Raw genomic sequence first — 22,350 nt, 5'->3', positions numbered from 1 at the left:
AGGTCTGTGTGCCAAAGTAAAAACTGCAAGAATTGGAAGTCACCTGACTGACTGAGCTGTAGTTGTAAATTGAAAGAATTGGAGTGGAGAGAGGAGAAGCATCTAAAAATGAAAGGAAAGGGTCATTTTTCTTCAGCTCAGAACCATGAAAGTATATTTTTTCTTCGTGTTTGTTCCTGTATACGGATGTCCCCTGAACAGTCTAATTTCATTTTAGGTTTACACTGTAAACAGCCTTACAGAGAACTGAAAGACAGATTTATTGTCAGCTCTACCAAACAATGTTCTCACTTTATTTTAACCCACAATATTTTATTTTGTGGTCTCTCTCTCTCTCTGGTCTTCTTAGCTCTGTCATTTCAGGTGACTTGCACCACAGACAGTGGCAGCGCCAGCACTCCGACCATCAGATACAGTCCAGTCACCGGCCTCGGTAATGCACACACACACACACTCTCTCTCTCTCTCTCTCTCTCTCTCTCTCTTTACTCTTAAGCGATTTAATTGTAACGGTCTCACCTCCTTATTTCAATTCAGTTTAATTTTTTGGCAGGATGTTGATATAAAAGAATCTTGCCAAAGCTTAGCCAAATGCAGACAGTTGGAAATAGAACTAATGCATAAAAGGCAGATGAATTTTAACTAATTGTTTACTTGTCAACGTGTGACTTTTTATTTTTTTTATCTTTCTCTGTGCAGCTCCTCTTGAACCTGAAGACGGCGGTAAACAGGGAGTCAGCATGTCAGCCACCCCGGTTTACTCTGAGCTCTGGTTCATTCTGCTGTTAGCTCTGCTGGGTCTCTTTTTGTTAGCCATACTGCTGGGCTTAGTCCTACAGAGGTAATCTAATGGAATATGCAGCATGTAAAAGGTTTAAGGCTTGAATAGCAGTTTAATTCTTCTTAAACTGCACTTATATGTCCGACTTACACATATATTCACAAAACATGATGAACAAGAGCAAAAGACTAGGAATGGTTTCTTTCTCCTTTTCAGAGCCTTGAGGAAAAATCCATCAGCCAGAGAGCGCCCTCCACTGGTCATGCTTCAGAAGACTAGAAAAGCAGGTGGCGAAACATACATGGTGAGACCCAAAGAAGAGAAGCTGCAAACAAAACACAGAAGGTGGTAAAAATGGAAGAATGAGAGCTAGTTGAGGATTTAATAAAAGACGGAAAAGCAGAGAACTGAATGGACGTAAAATATAAGAGGAAACAAGACTGTTTCTGACAGATCTTCTAAAAATAAGGAGTTATCAAACACAGTTGCTCAGTAAAAACATTGCGCTAAATTATTGATTTGTTTGATATTTTTTACGTAAATCAAACTTTAGGTCCATCTTTTAACTGTGTGTGGTTTTAGGTTGAATCTTAAATGTCAAGTTCAGTCAGCATCCATAGTAAAATTGTGACTGACAACAAGGACCCACTGGTCTAAATAAGTTTATACAGTTGTGTTTTTTGCTCTATTAAAACACTTCAGAAACAACAACATTTGTATTCATTAACTTCATTCAGTAACTTTTTTTTCCCCATTCTGACTTGTTGCTCACTTTTTTTATTCATCTACATTTCCCTTTGTTTGCTCTTTTTCACTCCCTATCTTTCTTGCTTTATTTTTCCTGTCTCTCTTCTCTTATTCTGTTCTGTCCTCTGCCACTCTCTCCATCCCCTCTCTGTCTCTGTCTCTCAGAGGTCCTATCCTGAGTTGTGCTCTAAACATCACTCCGGCTCTGTGCTCCTACCTGATCGCCCCACAGTAAGATGACTTTCTGTGTTGCTGTACATTTGCTAAATGTTTATTTCACTGTCCCCCCCCCTGCAGTTTGACACTGTAGCAGACTGTGTTGAGATCAGCAGCGTTATACTTAAAAGCTACACTGTGTACACTGAGGTATGAGATTGTGAATTTTTGTGGGTTGCCGTTCTGCGCATGCCTGCTTTGTTTTTGTGCGCATGCTTTGTTTGTTTGTTTGTGTGTGTGTGTGTTCATACCTCACACTGTCACATAAGGACAGTGGTTATCTTGTAGGCTGTGACAGTAAGACTGTACACTTTGCTGGTTTTTCCTCAAACACACTGTTGACTTTGTTTATAAATGTAACAAATAATATACATATATATATCTATATATATATATATATCTATCTATATCTATCTATCTATATATATATATATATATATATATATATATATATATATATATATATATATATATATGTCAGGGTAGAGACTGCGATTTGGTAGAGTTGGAGTTTCTACCAGTAGAGATTGCGATCACAACCTCTACCAGTAGAATTGGAGTTTCTACCAGTAGAGATTGTGATTGGAGTCTCTACCAGTAGAGACTACGATCGCAATCTCTACCAGTAGAAACTCCAATCCTACCAGTAGAGATTTGTCAGGGCTAAGGTTAGACTTTTAAGGTTAGGGTCAGGGGTCAGGGCAGGGGTCAGATTTAAAGTTCCATCTCTACTGGTAGGATTGGAGTTTCTACTGGTAGAGACTCCAATCGCAATCTCTACTGGTAGAAATTCCAACTCTACCAAATCGCAGTCTCTACCCTGACATATATATATATAATACATAGGTAGAATTCAAACATCTGCTACTGAACACTACACTACTTAATGTTAATGTTGTTTACTCAAGTAAAATTGGTTCCATGTGTACCTGCTGTGTTTTTATTCTTAAAGAAATGTTTAAGAATATTTGATTTTAAATGTTTTTCTAGAGATGCTCCTCAGCCAGTCCTCTCCTGTATGCTCCAAAGAGCCAATCCTTGCAGAGCAGTGCCCCCTATTGAATGTTTGTATTAGTTGTACAGTAGATTAATTAAAAGATCCCCTATAAAAGTTCCAAAACTACATGCATACTTATTCGATAATATGTTTAACATCATGTCTACCTTTCTCTACCAGCATTTTTCCCCATTCTGTCGGTTTCTACTCTTTTTAAAGCCATGTGAAAATCAGTTAGCAGAGTGAGGTGTGTGTATGTTTGTGTAATCCATAAGGACGACTCTTGTATCTATGTTTTAAGGGTGTGGTCTTGCCGTTTACATTAGATACTGCTGCAAACTTTGAAAAATGGTTGGCAGTAATGCAGAGTATTGCATCTGTAATGAATGATTTCAAACATCTGAAACATTGATACGATGTTTTCAATCACTTTCTGACTGTAAGTCTACATCTCAGGGTCTGACAGACACGAAGATCGCCGGCAGCAGCTCACGTTTCAGCCCCATTTCTGTCCTGAGGGTTCCCAGTCAGACAGACCTCAGCCAGGCCTACTCCCAGCATTCCTTGCACCGCAGCGTCAGTCAGCTGATCGACGGGAAGTCACTGATGATGGAGGAAGGAAGCTGGGACAACCCACTAGGACATGATTCTGGACTGGTGAGGATTGAAGTATATGTTTATGTTTATTTTACTTGTTAATTTTGTGTACAGAGCAGAGCAGTGTTTGCAGCACAGGCAGATGTTCCCTGTCAGGAGACCTCACCAGACCTCTGCTTGTTGGTGCTATTACCATAAAGTCAGGTCATTTGGAAGCATTTAAGATAGAAGTTGTTGAACATTTGACTGTCATTGACCTCAGAATGAAATGAAACACTTTGCTTTTAGTTGCTTTGGGTTTCTGAATTTGATTTGCTCAGTTTTTCCTGCAGACAATTGATCTTTGATAGTTGGATTTTCATTAAAATTATGGCTTAAGAAACCTAGTAACCAAGTGTAAATACGCCCCAAAAACGTGTCCTCTGGATCCAAACAGACAGAATGATGTATGAACAGAAAATGGCAACAATTAGATAAATTTGGAGCAAAACAGCCGATTTCCATGAAGCAAATATAGTAGAAGTGATGCACCTCTTTGATCACATACAAGGCAAACCATAGATAGTCTTTCACCACAACAAGCTCTAGTATTTTTTTTTGTTCTGTGCATGTTGTGTACAACCCATCTAAGTCACAGACCTCATCACATACCTTTATCTCATATTTTCCTGTTATGGCAAAAGAAAACACTCTGTCACTGTGACTGTTCTTATTTACTCCAGAACTAATCGTGAGATGTTTTGTGTTTTCTTTTAGTATGTGGAGGAAGATGAGTTTGTGGACGCCATCAAGGCCTTAAGTTCTGGGAAAAAGGAGCACACCATGTTCACTGACACTCATCTTTAAGATTCCAACACCTGTCAGGTACCACAGCTGCCATCCAGAGTCCAAGTTCAAAGCGAGACAGTAAAACATTCACATGTGCTCTTCAAAGGCAGGACTTCTAAGCATGATTTATGTCATTTACTGTGCTAATTTAGGAAGTCATGAAATATATTTTAAAAGAATTGATGACATAAATGCTAATAAATATGACTTAAAGAGTAAATACAACATCATACACATAGAATGCAATAATGTTTTTCATCAAGTTTAAATTCAAAGTTGTAAAAGAACATCGCACTCAACACACTGAGGGAACGAAAGTAAAGGCTGTTTTATGGGAGAGTATTCACCTTCAACTATGTTTAAACAGGTTTTGTTTCATTTTACACCACACTGTGTATGACTCCTTGCCAAGCCTTAAGTTGAGTAAAGGCAGGGATCCAACATCCATGAATGTGGTTCACATATAAACAGTCGCTGTGATTGTTTAGGTTGGGAGATAATCAAGCAGCAGTACGCCGACTTCATAGCTTGAATGTATCCATAACTAGCAATTATACAGCGTGTTTTATCAGTCCCTGCTTAGATTAAGAACCAGAACAGCCCTTAAAAAATGTTCTCGTGATATTCTGCTTGTATTAAGATTCACTGTCTTTGCTTGCCAATTGTTAGTAGTTTAGTTACTTTTGAAAGTGCAAAATAGCAGGTTTACTTCACAGTATCCAGAATCAAACCAGTCTAGAAAGCAGTTCATGTCAGTCACCTCTCCTGCATCAACCAGTAACTGTGCCTAGTGAGCTTGCACATTATCAGCAGCAATAGTCCTTTAGTCGTAGTAACACACATGGCCTTGATGCTTGTTTTATTAGAAAAAATGCCAACAGTTTTTTTTTTTTTTTTAATGTGTTAAAACGTGGCTGGGAATCACAGATGTGCCGTCTGATTGTTGTGATTATGTGACGTAACTTGAAAGCCCAATCTGAGATTTTGTGTCACCATATCACCTGTGTGTGTTTACTGCAATCTAAACGTGAAGGAAACCAGTGATTATGAAGCCAAGTTTTGTTCATCTGTAGTGAAGCTACATACTGTATCTGGGCTTGGTTTCAAAGTTCAGCGTGTCCAGAGTCAGTGTGGTTTGTCTGTGGCTTATTGTAGTTTCCATCCATCAGTTTAGGAATGTTTTGTCTTTTTTAGCAGAAATACAACTTTGATTATATTTGGGTTCTACAGATTGGGCCTAGAAACAGTATTTATCAGTGAGAGATGTTGGCTTTCTGTGTAATGTTGATGGGTTTTGATGGTTTTGTGTACAAAATTGAAGCCTACTGTATTACTACAAAAATCTTTTTTTTACACTGGCAGTATTATTTATGGTTGTTGTACAAAAAATATTTATAGATGATTCATTGATCAATGTTTGTTTTTTTCTGGGAAATTATAAAAAAAATGTCCAAAAGCATTCAGTTTTCTTGCTTTCCTGCACTGTGTTATGTGAAAAACGGTATGACCACATCCAATTGTAAACACCTCGGTCCTCACAGCAGAGGTTTTCAGCATGACTGTGTTCCCTCTTTGTTTACTCCCCACAAATGAACAGAGTGTTCTTGGGAAAAACAAATCAAAACCCTGTGTGTGTGAGTAAGTGTTTTTTTTTTTTTAAAAAAGAGAGAGTCAAAGACATCTTGTAGCAGTTTAAGTTTTTTTACTCCATTGTTAACTGAGCTGTCAGCATTTGAAAGCAGCAACTGAAAATAAAAGACACACAAATGTACCACTTTGATGTTCAAGCCCAGAAAGACAAAATATGAATCCATGACAACCTGCAAGTGTTACAATGAAAAAACAGGGCAAAAACTCTACTAATGATAAATGAATATTTGTTCCATGATGAAGGCAATATTGTTCCTCTGTTGAAATATTCATTTAAATATGCAGAAATACAAGAATGAAAACATAATAGTTTGCACACACGGTTGAGTGTGTGTGCATGAATAAGGAATATACTTGGATATTTAGCTTAGCAAACTTTAGTAAATGCAGTTAAGCAATGTAAGACATGTCTCAGCTGCTGTTTACACACATCATAAATGAAGTTTTCTATCTCCGTGTGTTCCTTACACTGACTCACGACTTGTGGTGGTCGTCTAGCCGAGATGTCGATTTAGGATTTCTCTTTTCTGCTGAGTTAGTACAACACAGACGTGCCACCAGCTGTACAGAGGCTTAGTTACCACACACAGTCACACACAGCAGCACAAACACACAGAGGCCCGGTGTCTCCATCAAAACTATGCAGCAGTAATTTAGTTTTGCTCCCGCGTCCCTCAAGGGGACATCAAGGCAAGTTTGAAATTAACAAACTGGCAGTAACAACCGTGCCCTCGCTCAAGGACACCAATCTGACAAGGGCACTTCTAAAACATTCACAGCCACATTCACAGCTATTGTCAGCCACGGAGGGAGGGAGAGGCTGTGAAAAGAGAGCTTGTGGAGTGATTGTAAGGGACAGTATGGCCCTGAGCTACACACACACACACACACACACACACACACACACACACACACAGCGTTTTATTAAACTCATAAATCACAATGACGACAGACGCCGTCTCAGAGAGGAGACTGTCTGAACAGGAAGGTTAGTGAAATGAAAGCGCTGGGGAGACACACACACACACACACACACACCTCTGTGGTGTTAAAACAAAAATCGTTCACTACCGTAAGATATCCGTACAAACCTCTCACTACAAACTCAGCAGTGACTGACAGAGTTTCTTTAGCCTGCTTTTTTCTTACTAAGTCTAGTTTTAAAGGTGAAAACTGCCTTTACTGCCATAAAACAAATAAATGAGCACTGACGTTTTGTTTGAATGCATCTTGTCATCCAAAATACTCACTTCATACATTTTAAGTATCTCAAATCCCCCTTAAATTGGAATTGTGTTACATTTAATCCATTCTGTGGTCAGAAAACTGAGGCCAAGTGAGTGTTTGAAGAGCAACGTAATAATGTTGAATACAATATGTGAAAATACGCACAGAAAAGGTTTTGTATATTTAAAAAAATATGTAAATTGTAAAAATAGCTGAATATTCTGCAGGTTGAGAAACATGTAAAAAAAAAAAATTAAATAAACACTGCCGGTTTAAGAATGAACAAGTTCAGATGTTGAGATGAGTACAGTTATTGTAGTTGTGTCAACTTTGTATTTGATGAATAGTGAAGGCAACTTTAAACAATATTACAACACAATGCAGCATTTCAATGTAAAACAATGACATCCAGGGCGGTTTACATAAACAGATATGTATTTATTTTAGCTCATTAGCATCTGGCTGTAATATAATGTAAACATAGCCAGAGAGGGATTGAGAGACGACAGATAACAGACAAACAACTATGTGCTGAAATACACTTTAAACTGTATATTTTTTATATATAAAATAAAAACTAGCAAGTTACTATACTATTAAGTCTTCATAGTGCAAGTGCAGTTAGGTCCAATAGCATGTTAATATGAGTATAGGCCTTATATGAACACACCATTACACACATCAATGCATCCAGTTTAGGATTTTGTTTTGAGTACATTTGTGTACTTTCTGTACAGTTAGTGTATCAAAATTTACATCTTTGTACAAGCAGGGACCACGTGGTCTGCTGTATTTTATACAGAGATAATAAGCAATGAAAGATGTTACACAGCTCCTGGATTTGGCAAATTAGAATTAACATTTCATTCCTTTTTTCTTTCTTTTTCTTTCTTTACCATCACCAGTTTGTTCAGTTGTCTCCACAATAGTTATAACAAAGTACCAGAGATCATGAGCCAGGCCAGACCAACTGTCAGTGGGTATTCCAGAGGATCGAGTTGGTTTAGCTCAGAAAACAACAATGCTATTTAAGGTTGTCATTCTAGGCCTTCACAAAACTGTCTTAACTAAGGTGCATTGTTTTTCTTTCCAGTATACGATCATATTTCACCACGATATGCTTAGAAGAGAGAGTGAAGCTGGTTCACCTCAAACTACAAAGGCAAGCTACAGGATATTTACAACAGGTGATTCAATATGTAATGCCACTCATATAATCTGATTTGGCCTGTTATAAATCTAACATATCACAATTGTAGCCAAAGCCAGAGTGAACAGGTCCGTCACAGGCCTCCACAATGAGCTTCACCTTCACAAGCCTTTGGTCACGTCTTTGTCAATTCAAACACACAGTTAACAGTTAAATAAGGCACTGCAACAGTCATCCAACACAACACAATACACATTAAGTCCTGTTTCAAATGGAGTAAAGTGATGTAGTGTAGGTCCTCGTATTAAGCTGAGTGTAGTATTATGTTGATAGTGGAAAAAAAAAAATCAAATTAAAAAAATAAATAATTAGCGAGATCTCAAACAGGCACCACTGTGAAGAAAAAAAACAACAAAATTCAACCAGGAGCACAAACAGTTTTTCTTACCTAAGAGCTTTAAGCACAAATGTGAGCTTTCCCCACAGGAAAACTTGTACCAAATGAGTTTTTTCCTATTTAAAAAAAAAAAAATCAAGGAAAATTCCTCTCTGTGAAAACTACAAAGCAGTGACAACAGATTCGCTCTCACTGTTCGTGCGACTGCAATTTTTCAAGCTTTGCTCCACTTATTATCAGCTTTCATATTCACATTTAGAGATGTTTAATGGAATAACTCAAATTGTTAAACTGAAATGCACTCAGTGTCACAAAACAGTTCCCATTTTTGGGCCTTTGCTGAGGATCAAGGAGGCCGTTAAACTATAATTAGTGTAGGAGTAAATTAATAATGCCTTTGGACTGGAACTAATAGGTAAAATTCTGAAGTGAAAAGTAAGCGCACGTGAGGGTTCAGTGTTTTTGCAGGTCATCATCCATGTAAAATGCCTTTCACCATTTAGTGAGCCGTCATGTGGAAACCAGAGTGTTAGTTTCTGTTGTGCATCTTAACACCACTGTTGCATAGTATTGAGCTGTCGATCAACTAATCCAGAAGCTCTTATTACACGCTGGAGCTGCAGAATCACTCAGCCACTGTTGCCTTTTAGTGTCAGTGCTTTAACAATGACAAACACCGTGTGTCTGGCTGCAGCACATTATTTTTGGAAATCAAGTAGCTGACAAGATTCTGCCTAAGGCGCCATGTTTCAGTTGAAGTAAAAATTCACTGCACAGCAAATTGCACATATTGTCAGAAACATTTGCGATCATCTTGCCTTTGAAAGGCTCTGATTAAATCGACAAATCTGTATGAAAACAGTGCAGAAAATATCAGCTTGTTCAATCACCAAATGAGTTGTTCCTACAAGTTTTGCTGCATTTTTCTAGTTTATATCGTTATACAATCATATTTTTATGACATTCTGACTGAATGCCAGCTAAAAAGTTTGTTTTTTTAACTTTTGTGTGAGGATATACAGACACTTTTTTTAAAAAATGTATTTAAATCTGAATTTTTTCTGTATGTTTAAATGGTTTAGGTCAAGTTCTGAATGACAGTGTGCCTTTGTCAGTTCTATTTTGCAGCAGTTTAAGAGTCTCACGAGCTAAACAGTAGAATCCTCAGTCAGCTCTGCCATCTTATTTTTCTTTCTGTTTGTTGAGGAAATTTATCTGGAACTTAACACGTGTGCTTCAACCAAACGGGCAGCAACAACAGCCACTTAAAAGTACCAGGTCAAACAGACCTCTTCTTGTAGTCAGTGTGTGTTCCTTAACATCTCGAGTTAGTAACATTGACACAGGAAGAGAAAACAATTTCAGCAGCTCTTTAGGACTTATCTGACTCATGCCTGAAACTTAAAAGTGCTTCCATCATCACCAATCTGTTAAGACAACCTAAAACAAACAATCAAAAAAAAACCAGAATGAGATGGTAGAGCTCCAGTTGCACCCAGCAGAGTCAGTGATAAAATCTTTGATAAACAAACAAAAAAATGCATTCCTGCTCTGGTTGAGATGTCACGCTGTCAGCGCTGGGATGTTGTAACTCTTCATGTTAGGCTCATTAAACCATGGTAGCACTTGTGTTGTGTGAGCTCTGAAACTAACAAGTATCCTGAACTGTATTTAAAAAAAAAAACACGGGGTAAAAATGGAAGGTGATGTTGCCTGCAGTTGATTTTGCTGTTCCTGTTGTATTCTAACTCCTCCGTGCGCCTACAGGAAGCCTCAACGAGATAATTCCACTGATCAAATGAAGAGGCTTTCACAGGCTGCTGTCCTGACTGGACGGCTCGGGCGCCAGCTTCCTGTGTCGCGGCGAGGTGGAGGCAGCCAGTTTGGTTGGAGACGGTGAGGCATTTGCAGACGAGTCGCTGCCACCGCCGTCAGATCCAGAGGGGAGGGAGGAGAGGTGAGGAACGGGGGGAGCCCTCTTCCTCCCAAGAAAGCCTCCTTCTAGGACTCCCCTCTTCCTCACACCTCCGTCGGCCTTCGCCCCGTCTCCCCCTGATCCAGCACCCTCCCCTCTTCTGGCTGAGGATGCACCTTTCGCCTAACGTCACCTCCTGGTACTGGGCTGTCTGGAGGTTGCCGTGGAGATTCTTGACCGCTTTCTGCTTTCGCCCCAGAGCCACCGGCAGCACTCATGGCACCAACATTTGCGTTAGAGCTGACGCTGGTGGTTCGACAGGCCCAGAGCTCCATGACTGAAGCTCTCTTCTCACTGTCTTCAGGCCCAAAGTCACAGAGAGACCGGCGGGCATCGGGGGGCTGACTGGGGCCGTGGGCTGACGTCTGGCCTGTGCTGTCCAGGACGCCTCGACTCAGGCTGAAGTTCTGGAAGTCTCTATAGAAAATCAGAATGGGATCAGTTACAGGTGGATACATAACTAAAAATAATGCAGACAGCTCAGCATTTTACAGCTTACATGCACAGAGCATAATCAGATTCTGGAGGGCATCCAGGGTGACTTTATTTCAAAAACAGAGGCTGGTAGTGCTTCTGAAGAGCAGCAGCAGTGTGTAGTTTCCATTTGTTCCTGCTTTGTCCACACCCTATTAGCTTTTCACGGGCTAAACGCACAATATCCCACTAATCCGATATGGTTAGAGCACAGAAAGTTGAAAATGTGCAGGGAATTTTCAGGATCACTGGCTCAAAATTCTTGCCCTCACTTACTCCTTATGGTGTCTAGCAGTGCTTGTAGTTTTGGGTTTTTTGTTGTTGTTTTTTGAATGTGTCTTTGTTGTTCTAGATAATTCACAAAGGACATCAAAGTCCTCATACAGGCTGCATATCAATCAGCCACAACATCAAAACCACATACAGGTGGAGTATGTAACATTGATGGTGTCGTTACATCACAGTGTTCTGCTGGGAGACTCTGGGTCCTGGTATTCATGTGGATGTTACTTTGATACATACACCCTACTTTACCATTGCAGTTCGAGGTCACCCTCCCATGGCAATGACACTCTTCTCCTAGCAGGACAGTGCAGCTAACCACATGGCAAATACTATTCAGAAACAGCTTGAGAAATATAACCTGGTTTCCAAATTTCCTAGATCCCAGTCTGATTGAGCACCGGAACAGTCCACCCAAAAAACCACAGGACCCAGGAGATCTGCTGAGAGCGGTCCAGTTTCAGACACAACAGTTCTGGTGCTCAGAGCTGTTCTGGCAACACAAAGTTGACCTACGCAAAACTAGGCCAGGGTTTTGATGTGGCTATTTGGTGTATATTCAGCAGAAGTAGTTGTAGTGAAAAATAAAGTGGATGTCTCAAACCCTGCATAAATAAAACCAAAATGACTTGCATTTTTAGGATACTATTTAAACCCTTTCAGTTCACTAAGTACAATATCTGGCAGTCTGAGTAATGGAATTTCACCGGTAGCTGTGGAAGGACTCAGTCCGACGGGCGCGGGCCAGCAGGGGGCTCTCTCTGTAGGGCCGCACAGCTCCGTAGGTAGCCTGGCTCTCAGGGATGGGCTCCTGGACCTGTAACTGCAGACTGACGTTGAAGAGAAAAAAGAGAGAGACACAGGTAAGTCAAACACATCCTCTGACAGAACGATTGTCAGTAACCTTAGAAAGTGTCTTTCTAACCTCGAGCAGGACTCTCGTAGGCGTGTGTGGTGCAGCACCGAGGGGGCGGGGCTAATGTTAGGTGTTGCACAGCGGGAAGTGCTCAGATCACACTGGTCCAGCAGCTGCAGCAGCTCCTCCTCTGTAGGCCCACCTACATCTGTCGAACACAAGAGCAGCTTGAGAACACAAGTGTTTCATCAAAAGAAACGATTACAGTTGTTCTGCTACACAGTGAGTATCCTTCCTCCTCCACAAACGTTGACTTGGCCCTTTCCCCTTCTTCCTCACCATCTTTCTTCCTCTCTTCTCCTTTGTTAGCGGTGTCCATTGCAGTGGTCAGGTCCCACATTTGGATGCTGCCGTTGCCGTGACCGGTGAACAGGTAGCGTCGCGGTCGGGATCCCATTCGACTGGAACCTTCACACTCCCGAACCATGAAGCAGGAGATGGTGGTCCCATCCACCGACTGAACCTCACAGATCCTGATATGTGAATAATAATGTGAAAATGAAGTATGAAAACACAAAACCCTCAATAAGAAAAAGGTTGAAGGGAAAGCCCAACTGCTTATGGCAAAGTCTGATAAATGTTAGAAGAAGAGAGAGAGAGAGAGAGAGAGAGGGGTATAATCAGGGATTTGTACCTTTTCCCAGTTGAGGAGAGCCTCACAAACAGTTTGTTGGTGATGGGGATGACCTTCTGGATGAAAACCTGCTGATCGTCTCTTTCTCCAAATGGACCTGAGAGCAGAAAACATTTAGAGCAGAGGTAAAACCATGAAATTATTCAGATGCCTTAACATGATAAAGTGTTCATTCACCAGCAGCTTTGTTCATGTAGTGAGTATTTTGCATGTTCAGTACATTTCAAACGAGGCAAACGGCTGATATTAGACTCATCGTATCTGCATGTTGCAACTCTATTAAATTAGAAGGACAAAAACCACCCAGTGCTTGTAGCGTCAACGCAAAATCTGTTCCAAGGACAGTCTCAGACAGTCCTCTCTGCCCTTCATTTATATTAATGTGCGTTTCCATTTCAGCTCCATTTCTTCTGAGCATCCCTCTTTAACTCTCTCACCTATATCGTTTCCAGAGCAGTAGCTCCCGTGGCTCTCCGTCTCCTCCAGGGACAGTATCTTGAAGGAAGCCAGAGGGGTGGAGCCCGGCTGTGTGGAGATCATCCCTCTGAACCGGGTCACCGTCCACGTCCGAACATGGTTGTTGTCCGCGCACACTGACACGCGCAAAAACACAACAGCATAAGGTATCAACCAAAGGAATTCTCACATGTATGTAAGATAGACACGCACACACACAATTCAATTCAATTTTATTTATATAGCGTCAATTACAGTCAAATCGTCTCAAGACGCTTTACAGAACCCAAATGCCTGACCCCCAGAGCAAGCCCAAAGGCGACAGTGGCAAGGAAAAACACCCTTTTAACAGGGAAGAAACCTCGAGCAGAACCCGGCTCTATATAGGGGGGACCCATCTGCCTGCTGGCCGGGCGGGTTGAGAGGGACAGAGGAGGGCAAGGGGGAGGGATGGGAGAAGAGGGAGGGGTGGGAAAGCAAGGAAAACACAACACACAAACAAGAGAGGGTTGTGAGTCTCAACAGCCTGCACTTGTACTATTATTGTCTGTAATCCTCCATCAGCAGGAACACCACCTGCTACACCTTCCTCACCTGACACCAGATGTTTCTCAGAGAGCATAATCTTTGTGACTGGGCTCCTGTGCACAGTGAAGGTCTGAAAGAGCTGAGGGCCTGATCCCACGGTCTCAGGGTGCTGTACGATCACTCTCACTGCACCACTGCTCGTCCCATAGGCTATCTCTATCCAGTTCCCACTCACACCTGAGAGCAGGAACAGAAAGAGGGAGGCAGAAAAACACAACACAAGTACCCACAGGTCAGTAACCGTGATGTGTGTCGTATCCAAATCTGTCTGTTTATATCTTAGTGGATGAAACAGTGAGGATGAGAATGAAATAAAATGATTTCTTGTTTTCATTTTTAGAGGACTAACAACTTGCTTTTGTACTTACTGGTTTTAGGTGTGAGGTAGACAGACAGTGCAGTGATGGCATCATTTGAAGGGTCATGATAAAGCTCAGTCACCAGAAGATCATTGTCCTTCATCCTCAGTGGAAACTTTTGCATATCTGAAAAGAAGAGGAAGCCCAAATGTTAATCTGTCTCAGCTGGAGTTTTGTTGCACTTCATGGAATTTAGATCCACTAATCAATCTCCTCACTGAATCTGAGTTGTGACAAGAAAAGAAACGGTCACTGTGGTGGTTTTATAAGCCTTTTCATAGACAATACTGAATGAGTGAAGCAATAGGAAACAGTGGTTATTTGTTGACCGTAGGACTGGCATGATGTATAGTGTGGCCAAAACAATTAATGATAAACAAATATGATCACAATGTCGATACAAAATTTACAAAAAAAACAAGTGCATTTCATTTTCATCTTTGCTTACTGTGTGTTTTGGCTCTTTTTGGCAAAAAAAAGTGTCAGCCATATTACTGCTGGTGCTGGATTATTTATGATATTATCTAGTGTGTGTATTATTAAAATTCTATCAATATTTCATTTTTTAAATCTGACAGTTATCCTGGTTGCACTGTATCCTGTAACCACGTCTTATCCTGCAACAAGAAGTTAAGTTAGACTCCTCTAACGTCGCAAACCTCAAATAAACCGAGTGACAGGCTGAAGATATATAGCACTGCCATGGTGTTTGTGCTGGTGTGTTTACCTATGTAGTAGATGGAGCCATTGTTGCAGCCCAGCAGTAGGAAGGATCCTGCTGTGTCACAGCTGGTGATGGGAACCACATCTTGAACCTAAAACACACAAAAAGCAAACTCACAATAACTTCAGTGTTTGTCTCTCTCTTGAAATGAATATGAAGTAAATATATGCATACTGTGGATGGGTAACACAATCATTCAGTATAGCATAAGCAGTCATGGTGAAAACTTGCTGATGCCAATCCTCTCTGTACAATTTATACTCATCTTCACTAACAGATGAACACAAACAAGGAGACAACACATCTACTAACTGTTTCCTACCTGCCAGTGTTGAGTGACGGCGTTCCACACCCCAACCTTTCCCGTATGACTCGTAGCAACCAGCTGGTTCCCGATGAAGAAGAGATCATCAACAGGTACACCGAGACTGAACACACCTGAGACAGCAGGTAGAGAGAATGACAGGAATTGGAACAGCAGCAGCAGCCTGGGAGAGACTGACGAAGACTGAAGCTGGAGACGTACAGACTGCAGAGGATCACACAAATCAGTAAAGTGGAGGGGATGTCATTGAAATAATTGTAAAAATACTTGATCTACAATAGTCTGTTACTATGTCTGGTGACTTCCCGTCTGGATGAGATGTGTTAAATGTTATAAACCTACCTATCTCATTCCCACTGCCTCCATCTTGGATACTCCAGAGAATGATGCTGCTTTCAGAGGCTGCAGCTACCATCTTGTCCTTGTCTCCATGAGGGCCTCCCACCACCTTGGCATTTAGCGCAATACGTTCAATGGTCCAGTCAAGGTAGGGCGAGGAAAACACCTGCTGCCATCCCGATGATTCCTTTATCCTGTGGTGAGAGTACACACATACAAATATGCTTTCCTTCTTTTACATTTCTTTTTCTGGTAAAGTTTTACTCTAATACTGTTCTGTAGATTTGCTGGGTATTCCATGTATAAGCAGTCTAAACCTTGTTTGTTTGTTTTTTTTTGTACTATATAATAATGAAAGTTCTGAAACATGGGGTCTTTTCCTTAATAATTACATTTATTTGGTAAATTTGTAACATTTATCTCATTCATCTCTTGGCAAGCACTTTGTTTCTACATATATTGTTTATGAAACACCATATAAGTAATAGTGATATGACTTGACTTCACAACTTAAAAGTCGCAGAAAGCAAGCGTTTCTGCCTCGGCAAAGTTGGATTTGGTATACAGTAATGAAAGAAGTCTGCGTCTGAGACATATGACTTTTGTAAGCAGACCCCGCAATCAGCACGCACTTGGAGCTATTTTGCTGCTTTGAATTTGTCTTGCGCTGGACGTATTCAGATTTGAATTTGCTTGCCTGGGTTGTAAAAAACATGAGATCTATAAGGGATAACATTTAGCTCTCAACTTGTCTGCCCGTTTTCTTAAAAACTGAGGCTTGTCTATATTTGACTGGACATGTACAGAGCCAAAGATGACAGCCTGTACACTGGTACAGACACGGCATTATTTAGTCAGAAATGTGACACACAAAAGAAAGCCACTCCATCCTGACCTCATAAATAATTAAATGTCTCCCACTTATAAACTAGAGCTGGGTGATGATGTTTTTAACAGACCACACTGTGGTAATGTTACCTGTAGCAGATGACAAAGTGTGCATAAGCTGCTACAATCCAGTTGTGGTGTCCCGCTATAATCAACACTTTCCTAGGGTCAACCATGGGACCTACACACAAACAGACAAAACAGACAAACACGCTTATTTCATGGCCTGATAATCACGCTGATTTGGCATTTTGCTTTTTGTCATTTTCTTAGTGACTGAAGCAATTGAAAAGTGAATCGAATGTCTAAAAGCAGGGCTGGACTTTTCTGTTATTTAATAGCAGCTCACTATCTCCTCTGATATCATCGTCAGTAGGCAGCAGGGTGATGTGAAACTAGGCTACTTCGGTCAGAGCTATTAGTCAGCGCACTAAAAGGATGTCAGGTCACATTAGCTGCAGCATTAATGCACACTCAGAAACACACACATAAGCATAAACTGTACATACGCTATGGTCTGCCTCTTACTGGCACACAAAGACATTCTATATACATGCATGTACAGGACAAACATATGTACACGTGAACATTGACAGACCCTGACAAAACAAGCATTTGTGCTCAAGAACATGCAGTAGTTACACAGTTTGTTTAAGGGCAGGCGGAAGGCAGACAGTGTGGCAGAATGTAGACGTTTAGTCCTGCTGACAAGTCACTGCAACAATAAGGCTACATTTGCTGCTTGCTTTCCCACACTAAGATGAAACATACTGCAATGGATTTCTGAAAGTTGCCCAAAACATATGTAAGCATGCACTGTTTATAATCTACAGATGACCATGTTTATTTATCTTTAAATTCAGACACACTTCATGAGACTATACAAGGCTTTTTACCCAATTTGTGGTTGTCGTCTGTTCCAGGTGAGCCAGAGAAGGACGGGTGAGGAAGGGGAACACCGCGGGTAAAACCTTCTGCTCCACTTGGGCCCGGCCGCTCATCCGAGACAGAGCCAGAGGCGGCAGAGGGAGGGCTGGACTTACGGGCAGGGATGGCTGTCGAGGAAGGAATCGCTAAAATTAATAGAAAGATATTTCTCCAGATTTATGTATTTACATAATTCTGCACTTTTTAGTGACAGTTTCACTTGAATATTATGTTGAAAACAAACTGTTTTACTTTATTTTCTATCATTTTCATGTGTGTACCTGGGGGTGGGAGGTAACCATGGAAGAGAACGCTACCACATGATGAGCGGTCCAGTTCCTCACACAGCAGCAGGCGCCGTACTGCATTAAAAACACACACAAATAATGACACAAACACACATAAAAACTGCAATGAGCACACTATGAAACAGAGATTAAGTATTGGTTTAAATACTGTAAAACGGGAGATAATAACAATCAGGTAAATGCAGAGCATGGCTATATTAACCCTCGTGTTGTCCTGTGGGTCAAATTGACCCATTTTAAAGTTAGAAAATGTGGAAAAAATCTATATTTTCACATATATATTTTTCTGATGGGAATGTTTTGAAAATTTTTTGGGTTGATAAAAAGAAATGTTAAAAAATGTTTCTTTAGGAACATTCACAAAAAAATCTACCAAAATCCAGCAAATTTCGCTGGATTTTGGTGGATTTTTTTTGTGAACATTCTTAAAGAAAATTTAAGTTTTACTGATACATATGTAATCACTTTAGATATTTTTAGGAATTTTTTGGAAGATTTTTAATATTTTTTTTAAATATTTACAAGACTTTTCTTGCCATATTTGGGGGATTTTTTAAAATAAAACTTTTAAGGGAAACTTTAAGGAATTATTGGAATTTGTTTTCCTGAAGGTTTTGCAAATTTTTAGAAATTTGACGGAATTTTTTGCTTAATTTTTGGACTTTTTTTTCCAAACAAGAAAACTATATTTTTTTGGTGCCTGTATATGAAGACAACAGGAGGGTTAACTGATTTGGTCGTAAATGTTGTAACCGATGAATATTATCATATGTTGTGATTTATTTTCAGTTTTAAACCTCATACTCCATTGCTTTAGTTTGTATTTTGCTTAATATATATTGACCAAGTAAATAAGAAACGATCAACCCACTATGCTTTGAACCCGATGTAATTACTTTGCATTGTATTTAAATGTGATGCATATTTTGCTGTTAAGTATGCAACCTGTTTTCAGAAACAACTTTCTCATTCAAGTGTGCAGACAATGTAGGGAAGTGGCAAACACTGAAACAGGATGTAAAACAACATTAGAGCACATGGAACTAACAGTATTAAGGGTCTGAACAGGTCAAGTTGTTGAAACTCAAACAACATTGACATCACACGAGAGCACTTCACTGTAATAACAGCAGCTTCTTTGTTCTGTACTGACTCAAACCGAACCCAAAAATATCTACATAGTCTGCTGTTTCTGAACACCAGCTGATGTTGAAGACACATAAATGGTTTCCATAGTGTTTATTTACAGAGCTACTTGTGCACAGAACAAGACTGCTAACGAGATTTCCTACAAACCTAGAGGAGTAATCCCATAGAACTCTGCTTCATGTCGCAGGACACTGATGTTGACCCCTCTGCAGAGAAAAAACAACATGTATATTCTGTAACTTCTGTACAAATCAGCATGATTTTGCTGTAAAATAAACGGTCTGGGATGCTTTCTGAATCTCACTATGACTCCTTACCGCAGATCCAGTTCTTTGGTTCGAAGGAAATTCAGAATCGGGGCAAAAGCTGTAGGGTCTCTGTCAATAAATATCTGAAAGTGTCAAATTCAGGACTTTGTTAACCACTGAGGAAAAGTAACTGCAGATGATTAAAAATCTCACAGCATACATTTAACAGAACACCTCCTTTAATAATCAATTTATACTTTAAAGGTCGCCCATTTATTAATTTGAAAATGTCACCTTGGCCTCGAGGGGAATGACGTTTCTATCGCTTTTCTGATATTTTGTAGGGCAAACAGCGACTTTGAAAATAATATTTAAGAAATAATCCATTTGTTGCATCCTAACAAAAAGCAGAACAAACATCCAGCCACAGACAGTGTGGATGCAATCCAGTGATGTCTCATACAGTTAACCTTATACTTATTATTTGCTCATCCCAGCAGCATGCGTCATCTTTTTGGTAGTTGCAGTAACAGAATAAATGTCATGTCCGCTTAGCTGGAAGCTTTCAGAGAATATTTCTGAAGTCATACTGTATGTGGCCTGCAGATCCTGTCCTAGTTTTTCAAATAAGAAGCAACAAAGGCTACTCACAGCTCCAGTTTCATCCCGAAGAGTGGATATCCTTCCACTCAGTAAACTGGAAAACACACACACAGAAAGTGACACACACAGAGTTCTCCAGTTAGCCCAGACACTTCTCCATTTCCACTCACCCACAGTGTAACCGCTGCCTGCAGGTATTTTTACTCTAAAAAATACCTTTCTAACCTGTTGACATAGGTCTAAATTATTACCTTATCAACATGTGTCGCCATTAACAATTAATGATGTGCTAATTCAAGAGTCAGTTTGAAAAATGACTGCAGACAGCTGGGAGCAGACAGACTGACTGACAGGCAGGCAGACAGACAGGTGCGCTGGCAGACAGTCTGACAGGCATTTACACCACTCAGTCAGCTGTTGTCAAACTGTGAGCTCAGGCCAGTGTTTGAGTTTGTTACGACCCTGGTGTCTGCCCAGCCCCACTCAGCTGTTTACCTCTAAATGTGAGCAACTCTCTACAGCTAGAATTACATTTAAATACCTCTCTTGAAACATTTGAAAACACTTTTAAGCCAAAATATATTGTCTTCATCAGTGTATTGCAATGACTGTATCCAAACACAATACATTGAGAAAACAAGGGATGATTTTTTTTTCGCATTGAATATGGGGAGAACACACAACACAAGACTGCTGTCATAATTAAATACCAAACCAACAGATAAAATATTGATGAAAGTACAGCAGCTGACATGATTTTCAACCGTCTCCCAGTAACAGCGGACTGTAATTGTAATCGCGTGACAGTTTTCGTCAGCAGGGCAGCAGAAGAAAGAAGCAAGACAGGGATAATGGAACATCCCTGCTTAGCATTAATTATGTAAAACTCATTTTTGTTTTCGCCAGGTTGTGAGCATATCGTAGCATGTTCACTGACTCTTTACAAACTGTTAACTAGTATTACTTCTACATGCTGTAGCAGTGCTCCAGCCTCCCAAGTAGGTTCCATAATGCAACCTGGGGAGCAATAATGTGAGTACTCATTGGATGATTAACTAAATAAAAGTATACCACCTTCATAATCAGTAAGAAAATATATTCAGTGTTCCATGTGATTTTGAAAACAGTCAAAATCCTGAAAACATTAAACCAACCTTGAGAAGAAAGAGTCTGGGATCCACATCAGAGTCTGTCTGGAGGTGCTGAACCTACAATATAGACACAATAGCACAATTATAACAAACACTGTCTCATGAAAAATGTATGATCAAGTCGGTTACAAGCATTAAAATGATGAATGGGTAATTTGTTGACCATGAGGCTTAATATTGGTGGTAAAACACTGACTGGTGAAGCTAGAATTAAAGAATGAACAGTCTAGTTGGAGATATTGTTAAATGTACACAGTGTACAGCAGGGACCTCCTGAGTACATGAATATGAATGATGATGAACAGGTCCAGCCATATCCACATGCAGTTATAACATCCACGTAAGTAGCCGGAGTTCAAATTCACCCACTGATGACCATCATGTGTCCTGTTGGACGGAGCTCACCTCGTCCCGCCGACGTTTAGCTGGATGATCTCTCCCATTCCCGGCGTTAAATTGTTCCCATTCGTGGCCATGATGAGCGAAGTGAGGCAGCGGCTCGTTGAGAAGTCACTGTTCCCGTTACGACCGCGGTCTGTCACGAAGGCTAGCTTGCTAACGCTGCTCCCTCCAGCTCAGCTGATGCCCCGGACTGTCCAGCCTCACAGCCTCTCCCCGGTCCCACCGTCCATAAAACAGCCCTTATACACGACCTCAGTGGGCTGCGTGGGTGTCGACGAGCCTCCGCATAGTGGGAGAAGAAAGACAGGGGTCTTTATGTCCGCAAGACAGCCACACAAAAATACCTTTATTTTCCAGCGGGCTTGTTTGCATCACTGTCTTGAATGTAAATCGTGGATACCCGCTTGCGCAGAGTTTTAGCAGCGCGAACAGAAACAGCTGTACGAGCAGCGGAGCCAAGATAGTTCACCCCCACTACTGAGGAGGACGTAGAAACACTCAGCTCTCCCAGTTACTATAAAAGATGTAATATTGTAAACTGGCATAAAATGTGTAGCTTTAATAAATTACCGAAGGGTATGTGAGCTATAGACACGTCTTTACATAACGGTGTGGGTCCTTCGCGAACTTTTCCCTCCAAATTCGTGTTTCATGGGGGTATCTATCTTGATGATTTTTCCATCTTTGACCACAAACAGCAGAACATCCGTTAAACATTTTTGTTTGTTTTTTTAGTATTTAATCGTTACAAATAACATAACTACCATGAACAGTAACCACAGCTGTCAACTACATACCATTTTTTCTACGTTTTAACCAATATTATGTGTCTACAGTAGTGGAAGCTGCAGTTTCAGGACCGCATTTCTACAACCCAGGTCTGTCAGACAGCGCCACCTACCGCAGTGGATGATCGCTGAAAGTGTGCGTCCCATAGACTGCTCTAGTAGGGGCAAGACCGATTTGTGGAACTGGCAGCCAGCAGTGACACTTTTTGTGGCACCGCCGGATG

At 40.6% G+C, this 22,350-nt stretch overlaps 2 protein-coding genes across 2 annotated transcripts in view; one reads left to right on the top strand and one right to left on the bottom strand.

Moving 5' to 3' along the window:
• Nucleotides 1-5,733, top strand: part of ush2a (Usher syndrome 2A (autosomal recessive, mild)) — a 215,554-nt gene extending 209,821 nt beyond the window's left edge. Inside the window, exons 89-94 of the mRNA XM_051939571.1 lie at nt 350-433; nt 700-841; nt 998-1,085; nt 1,694-1,759; nt 3,198-3,398; nt 4,095-5,733. Coding sequence (XP_051795531.1) covers nt 350-433; nt 700-841; nt 998-1,085; nt 1,694-1,759; nt 3,198-3,398; nt 4,095-4,184 — 671 coding nt within the window. The 3' untranslated portion in view covers nt 4,185-5,733. The remainder of the gene's footprint in view (nt 1-349; nt 434-699; nt 842-997; nt 1,086-1,693; nt 1,760-3,197; nt 3,399-4,094) is intronic.
• A 115-nt stretch (nt 5,734-5,848) lies between these two features.
• Nucleotides 5,849-21,778, bottom strand: kctd3 (potassium channel tetramerization domain containing 3). The gene is given in 20 exon segments (XM_022208766.2): nt 5,849-10,658; nt 10,661-10,982; nt 12,029-12,151; nt 12,247-12,385; nt 12,517-12,710; nt 12,872-12,968; nt 13,309-13,464; nt 13,922-14,092; nt 14,284-14,400; nt 15,002-15,089; nt 15,321-15,436; nt 15,666-15,856; nt 16,641-16,731; nt 17,447-17,605; nt 17,759-17,839; nt 19,082-19,140; nt 19,252-19,325; nt 19,834-19,879; nt 20,940-20,993; nt 21,342-21,778. Coding segments are annotated over 20 exon segments (2,607 nt in total). The 5' UTR covers nt 21,413-21,778; the 3' UTR covers nt 5,849-10,400.
• Between the last annotated feature and the right edge of the window lie 572 nt (nt 21,779-22,350).

This window comes from Acanthochromis polyacanthus, chromosome 2, assembly GCF_021347895.1.
Source record: "Acanthochromis polyacanthus isolate Apoly-LR-REF ecotype Palm Island chromosome 2, KAUST_Apoly_ChrSc, whole genome shotgun sequence".
NCBI lineage: Eukaryota > Metazoa > Chordata > Actinopteri > Pomacentridae > Acanthochromis > Acanthochromis polyacanthus.
The sequence above is the reverse complement of the archived record's forward strand: the minus strand, read 5'-3'. Positions and strand labels throughout refer to the sequence as shown.